Source organism: Salvelinus namaycush, unplaced genomic scaffold, assembly GCF_016432855.1.
Source record: "Salvelinus namaycush isolate Seneca unplaced genomic scaffold, SaNama_1.0 Scaffold801, whole genome shotgun sequence".
NCBI classification, from domain to species: domain Eukaryota; kingdom Metazoa; phylum Chordata; class Actinopteri; order Salmoniformes; family Salmonidae; genus Salvelinus; species Salvelinus namaycush.
The window spans coordinates 30,176-37,403 of NW_024061533.1; the positions used below are offsets into that span (position 1 = coordinate 30,176).

The 7,228-nt window shown below is 44.8% G+C and overlaps 1 protein-coding gene across 1 annotated transcript; it reads right to left on the bottom strand.

Annotated features, from left to right (window-relative positions):
* Positions 1-339: 339 nt before the first annotated feature.
* On the bottom strand, positions 340-5,348 carry LOC120042914 (scavenger receptor cysteine-rich type 1 protein M130-like). Its single transcript, XM_038987679.1, has 8 exons — positions 5,054-5,348; positions 3,694-3,723; positions 3,284-3,462; positions 2,423-2,723; positions 2,019-2,297; positions 906-1,004; positions 717-805; positions 340-595 (listed from the first exon to the last, which is right to left on the bottom strand). The coding sequence occupies exons 1-8, from the start codon at positions 5,337-5,339 to the stop codon at positions 461-463; spliced, it is 1,398 nt and encodes a 465-aa protein (XP_038843607.1). The 5' UTR covers positions 5,340-5,348; the 3' UTR covers positions 340-460.
* Positions 5,349-7,228: the final 1,880 nt, after the last annotated feature.

The following is a 7,228-nucleotide window of genomic DNA, read 5'->3' on the forward strand; positions in this document are numbered from 1 at the left end:
GTTACCCAGAACCCCATGTTACCCAAACCCCATGTTACCCAAAAACCCACGTTACCCAAAACCCCATGTTACCAAAACTCCATGTTACCAAAACCCCATGTTACCAAAACCCCATGTTACCAAAACCCCATGTTACCAAAACCCCATGTTACCCAGAACCCCATGTTACCCAAAACCCCATGTTACCCAGAACCCCATGTTACCCAGAACCCCATGTTACCCAGAACCCCATGTTACCCTGGTGGTAAAAACCAAACTAAAAGGAATAATGGTGGTTGCAGTCACTCCTTTTAGATTTCTTCCAAGGTTCTAGAAAGATAAACTAATTCTGAACTTGTTATTAAAATTAGAACCACTTCAGGTTTGTCACCACATTTTAAACACCAGTCCACTGCTGACCATCGATTTAAAACACAGAACTGACCTGAGATCAGCATGTAGGATCAGCTTCATCCTACTCCTACTCCGACCCCTGGGCTGCTCTCTCCTCTCCCGGTCCAGCTTCAGCTCTGGAGCTCAGAGAGACCATCTCCATGGCATTGACATAAAGATCCATGCTGCTCACCCTGTTCACTCTCTTCTGCCTCCTGGTGGGCTAGGGAGACACAGCACCAACAGTCAGACATTTACTCTCTAGTATCTCCATTCTCTCTCCCTCCCTCTCCTCCTCACCCTCTAGTTTAAATGACTTGTAACGTCTGAGTAAATGTCTTTACCTTGTAGTACAGGTAGGAGGTGGTGATGGCTGTCAGTAGGATCAGCAGCACTGCAACGTGTCTGATGATGAAGGCTGGCAGAGGAGAGGCTGCAAACAGAAACACCTTTGATGAGGGGACTGATCATCACATAGATCTGTGGGAAATCTGTCAATGACAAAGTTATAAATCTGGTTCATGTTCAGTTACCTGTGATGGTGAGGGAGAGGAGCTCGCTCTCAGAGGAGAAGTAATGAGAGAAAACATAATTGTCATAAACACAGCTGTAGTTCCCTTGGTGGGAGTCATCTGCAGCAGGGAAGAGGAAGGCAGCAGAGTGATTGACAGCTGGCTGGATCTGGGTTCTGTTGGAGCCGGTGAACGTGAGGAGGAAGGAGCCTCCTGGGTACTGTGGCTGAGTGGAGCAGGTGATGGTGAAGCTGTAGCCCCTGAACACCTCGGGCCCCTGGTGGCCCCTGGAGACCCCTCCCATTGAGTCAGTCAGGGAGATATCAGGCTGGACCAGGAGATCTGTAACAATAAAAGAGAAGAAGAAAAACCTCTTCAACTAGTTTCCTATAGATATGACAATAACATCAGCATGTAACAGTGCCAGCCACCCTCCCTCACAGGGCAACATGAGTAGTGGGCCTACAGTCACTGAGACAACATATGTTGATATCAGGCTTAAGCAGGACATCTGGAACAAGAGGAGAGAAAAAGAAAACGTAGCTCCTCAACTACTTTCCTCATTTAGATATGACAATAACATGACATGTGACAGTGGTAGTGAGTAGAGACGTTCACTGAGATAACACTCAAATACAAAAGCATTCTGGGATATTTAACTTGTATTTCATTCCTACTTGACTGATTGATCTATTTTGCAAAGCAGACTGACAAGTTAAACAGTCATCATGAGAGGTGCAGAGGAAGTTGTATGAATGAAGGAAATCAGTTGAATATAATTATAATATGTTGATATTTCCTGAGCAGATCACTGTGAGTCCAGGAAGGAGATATAATACATGGACAAAAGTATGTGGAACTCAGCAGTGAGTTTTGAAATCAACTACTACAACACAAGCTGTTCTGTCAGCTTGTGTTGTCTACCACTTCACGGCTGAGCCGTTGTTGCTCCTAGACGTGCCACGTTAAGTCACTGAGATTTTCAGTAAGTCCAATATACCTTAAATGTTTGTCTGTGGAGATTGCATGGCTGTGTGCTCAATTGTATAAACCTGTCAGCAATGGGTGTGGCTGAAATAGCCGACTCCCCTGATGTCCACATACCTTTGGCCATATAGTGTATCTTGTTATTACCTGAGCAGATCACTGTGAGTCCAGGATGGGGATAAAACATTCTGGAACACTCCCTCAGTGAAGACTCAGACCCATAACAGTGAACTCCAAACTCTCTAGTGGTGTTTCCAGGTGGTACTGAAACAGTGGAGTCACAACCCAGCTGTCTACACACTACTGCAGCTACATTCTCCTGGTTCCAGTCCTCAGCTCCCACAATCCTCCACTCTCCCTGGTCGTACCGCTCCACTCCACCAGCACAGCGACTGCCTCCTCCCACCAGCCTCACATCATCAGGCTCTGAGAAAAGAAAAGAGAGAGACAGTAATCTTACTATTTTCTCACTAAAACACACCTATATTGTCTCTCATATTCTTCACTCCAGGTGAGAAACAATGTTGATTGAGTGACAAACTGTTTCTTACCTGAGCAGGTGAGTCCAACAGCATTACCAGGTAGGCAGGTGTTGTTTTCTCTGTCTGAGGTGTCACAGTCCAGGAGAAGGGACTCATTGCCTTTACACTGGAACTCTTTATCCCAGGTCTGACCCTCACCTCCTCCATAGAGCCCCCCCTGTAGAGCTGCAGGAGCCCTACAGCCAAGCTCCCCACAGACTACCTCTGCATCCTGCCGGTCAAAGTCAGCTTCACACACTGAGGCCCAGGACTGATTGGACTTCACCTCCACTCTCCCAGAGCAGAGACCAGCTCCATCCACAAGCCGCACAGACTCTGGAGAAAAAGAGTTGGTTGAACATTCAATCAGTTTTGTTGATGACACTGTCAAGGACTAAACACAAATATGTTGGATAAAAGATTGTAGTTTGCTATGTTTGATACTGTAAGAGGTAGAAATGGGTTCTTAGTCACTCAGGATCGGGTTGGGAATAATGCAGGCAGGAGACAGGAATAAGTTCACTTCACTTTATAGAAAATAAACAGCTGGACATCCATCAGGCAGCTTCACTTCAGTACCATCTGAACTACAATGATCTGCCCATGAACATCTCCCATAAACCAATATGACAAACACAAATATAATGTTTAAATACATCTGACATCTCTCCCTCCATTTAAATGAATTAAAAACACATAAAACATGATACATGGTAATATTGTATAATGTACAAATAAATCTCTCAATATGACCAGTCTCTTACCTGAACAGATCACATGACGATAATATCCATCATTACAGTTTTGACTGCTTTCATCTTTGTAACACTGTCCAATAGACTCATCTCCATATAAACTGCAGCTAACATATATTGTTCTTCCATCTTCAACCAATAGAGATCCTCTAGATACAGCTACAAAATTCCCACAGTTCAGCTCTCTACACACAATCTTGGTCTCTTTCATGCCCCACCACCTAGAACATAGACCCAACCACTCTCCTCTGTAGAAGACTTCCACTGTCCCAGAACAGGAAGTGGTCCCATTCACCAGTCTGACTGAGAGTTCAGCTGTAAACAGCAGAGAGGAAAACACAGTGGTGAGGACAGATGATGACAGTGATTCTGTTATTCTAACAGCAGTAATGCTTTGTGGTTGACAAGTATTAGTAGTTCCATAAAACACTACTTGTTATTGGGGTTTAGAATGGTTTGTATGGACACATGAATTTCTCCATGTGGGATAATAAAGTTGACTAATATTGAACTGCTATGATCACTGTAGATTTATACTCTACCTACCTGGTGGACTGACGCTTTGAGCCTGGAGATCTGAGGAGAAAGAGAGAGACAGAGGAGAAAGAGAGAGACAGAGACAGAGGAGAAAGAGAGAGACAGACAGAAACAAAGGAGAAAGGGCGGAGTCAGAGGAAGAGCGAGACAGAGAAGAAAGGGAGGAGTCAGAGGAAGAGAGAGACAGAGGAGAAAGGGAGGAGTCAGAGGAAGAGAGAGACAGGAGAAAGGGAGGAGTCAGAGGAAGAGAGAGACAGAGGAGAAAGGGAGGAGTCAGAGGAAGAGAGAGACAGAGGAGAAAGGGAGGAGTCAGAGGAAGAGAGAGACAGGAGAAAGGGAGGAGTCAGAGGAAGAGAGAGACAGAGGAGAAAGGGAGGAGTCAGAGGAAGAGAGAGACAGAGGAGAAAGGGAGGAGTCAGAGGAAGAGAGAGACAGAGGAGAAAGGGAGGAGTCAGAGGAAGAGAGAGACAGAGGAGAAAGGGAGGAGTCAGAGGAAGAGAGAGACAGAGGAGAAAGGGAGGAGTCAGAGGAAGAGAGAGACAGAGGAGAAAGCGAGGAGTCAGAGGAAGAGAGAGACAGAGGAGAAAGGGAGGAGTCAGAGGAAGAGAGAGACAGAGGAGAAAGGGAGGAGTCAGAGGAAGAGAGAGACAGAGGAGAAAGGGAGGAGTCAGAGGAAGAGAGAGACAGAGGAGAAAGGGAGGAGTCAGAGGAAGAGAGAGACAGAGGTTAAATGAACATCAACATGACCTTTCATGATGTGATGGGGAAGACAGGCTTCTCGTTGGTAATGTGGTGTAACAACACCCATGTGTCCACACATTCCCCTTCCAACTCTTTGCAGATTAGTTTATTTTTAATTAATACATCTGGATTTTTCAGATTTTTAAATAATTCATTTCAGTGGTCAGGGTCAAGCTGAGCCAGACCAAGAGTGGTTGCTGTTTATGATGACATCACTGGTGAGAAGTCAGTAATGAAAAGATATTCAGTTGACTGCATGTTAGTCTGTCAGCCCTCTCTCCTTTAAATAGGATAAAACATTATACGTACAAATGAATCTTGGATAATACAAGTCTCTTACCTGAACAGATCACATAATGATCAGTCTCTTACCTGAACAGATCACATAATGATCAGTCTCTTACCTAAACAGATCACATAATGACCAGTCTCTTCCCTGAACAGATCACATAATGACCAGTCTCTTCCCTGAACAGATCACATAATGATCAGTCTCTTCCCTGAACAGATCACATAATGATCAGTCTCTTCCCTGAACAGATCACATAATGATCAGTCTCTTACCTGAACAGATCACATAATGATCAGTCTCTTACCTGAACAGATCACATAATGATCAGTCTCTTACCTGAACAGATCACATAATGATAATTTCTACCATCACAGTAACCAGGTCCTCCTTCTCTGAAGCCACACTCTGTAATAGTAGACTCATGTCCCCTGCAACTCTTTATGGCGACTCCTCGTCTTCCCTCTTCAACCAGAGGTCCTTCAGATTCAGCTACAGCATCCCCACAGCGCAGCTCTCTACACACAACCATAACATCTTTCATGCTCCACCACCCAGTACATAGAACTGACCACTCTCCTCTGTAGAAGACATTCCACTGTCCCAGAGCAGGAACTGCGCCCATCCACCAGTCTGACTGAGTGTTCAGCTGTAAACAGCAGAGAGGAAAACACAGTGGTGAGGACAGATGATGACAGTGATTCTGTTATTCTAACAGCAGTAGTGCTTTGTGGTTGACAAGTATTAGTAGTTCCATAAAACACTACTTATTATTGGGTTTTAGAATGGTTTGTATGGACACATGAATTTCTCCATGTGGAATAAAAAAGTTGACTAATATTGAACTGCTATAATCACTGTAGATTTATACTCTACCTACCTGGTGGACTGACGCTTTGAGCCTGGAGATCTGAGGAGAAAGAGAGAGAAAGAGACAGAGAGAGAAAGAGAAACAAAGGAGAAAGGGAGGAGTCAGAGGAAGAGAGAGACAGAGGAGAAAGGGAGGAGTCAGAGGAAGAGAGAGACAGAGGAGAAAGGGAGGAGTCAGAGGAAGAGAGAGACAGAGGAGAAAGGGAGGAGTCAGAGGAAGAGAGAAACAAAGGAGAAAGGGAGGAGTCAGAGGAAGAGAGAGACAGAGGAGAAAGGGAGGAGTCAGAGGAAGAGAGAGACAGAGGAGAAAGGGAGGAGTCAGAGGAAGAGAGAGACAGAGGAGAAAGGGAGGAGTCAGAGGAAGAGAGAGACAGGGGAGAAAGGGAGGAGTCAGAGGAAGAGAGAGACAGAGGAGAAAGGGAGGAGTCAGAGGAAGAGAGAGACAGAGGAGAAAGGGAGGAGTCAGAGGAAGAGAGAGACAGGGGAGAAAGGGAGGAGTCAGAGGAAGAGAGAGACAGAGGAGAAAGGGAGGAGTCAGAGGAAGAGAGAGACAGAGGAGAAATGAACATCAACATGATGAACAACACATTCCCCCTCTCTCCTCCACCCTCCTCTCTCCCCTATCGTCCTCTCTCCCCTACCCTCCTCTCTCCCCTCCTCTCTGCTCAGTTCTCTCTCTCATTCTCTCTTCTTGACATATAGTGTTGGACCTGTTGATCTTGACTCAACTCATAGAACTCTAGCATCTACACCCCTCCCTTCTCCTACTCTAACATAACACCAATATAATATATAACACATAATATATATTCTCCTTCATTTACATAGAGACAAATACAATCAATCATTGACACACTGAATATACAACAGTCAGATGCATGACACCATCACATCTTAACTGACATTAGTGGCTGTCCCCAGATGGACAGTTAGGCTACAGTAAAGTACATTTACAGGTGATCACATCATTGTCCTGCTTTGAGACACATTTTTACTGTCTGCTTCCAGTTGAATGTTATTTTATTAGCCCTGCAAATGGTAATGTATCTTACAATATCAAAACATATCTCAGTAACTGTCACAAGTGTCTATCAATATAACAGCCTCCTACCTGTGCTCCACAACAGGGTCATCGGTATCACTGCAGGTATCATATCTGTCTCTAACTGGGGCTCCACTGACATATACAGTCTACTGTCATAAAGAGCGGACTGAAGAGTGTAACATACTGCTCGGCTATATGACTTCTATGTCATACGTTCATCAGGTCTTTGATGTGAGATAAACTTCTTAGCAACTTATCTTGGATCAGTGGTTGAACACACTACAGCAAACTGAAAAACTCCACAGGGAACTGCTGGCAGAGCAGCACCGTTTCACATAGTGTGTCCTATAATATCACCTCTAACTTTCTACTGCTTGAGTTCACCTCTTATAGAATATTGGCTTAATGTTCCAGCACCTCAATATAAACAGTACCAGCACCCAAAATGAGTACTGATGAGGTCTCATGTTAGAGCAGGAGAAGGGAGGATGTGGTGTAGAAGCTAGAGGTCTGTTACTCAAGTCAACTCAACAGGCCTGATGCTATATGTCAGGGTCAGGCTGGGCTGGGACAAGAGAGGAACATGTTATCTATCTATC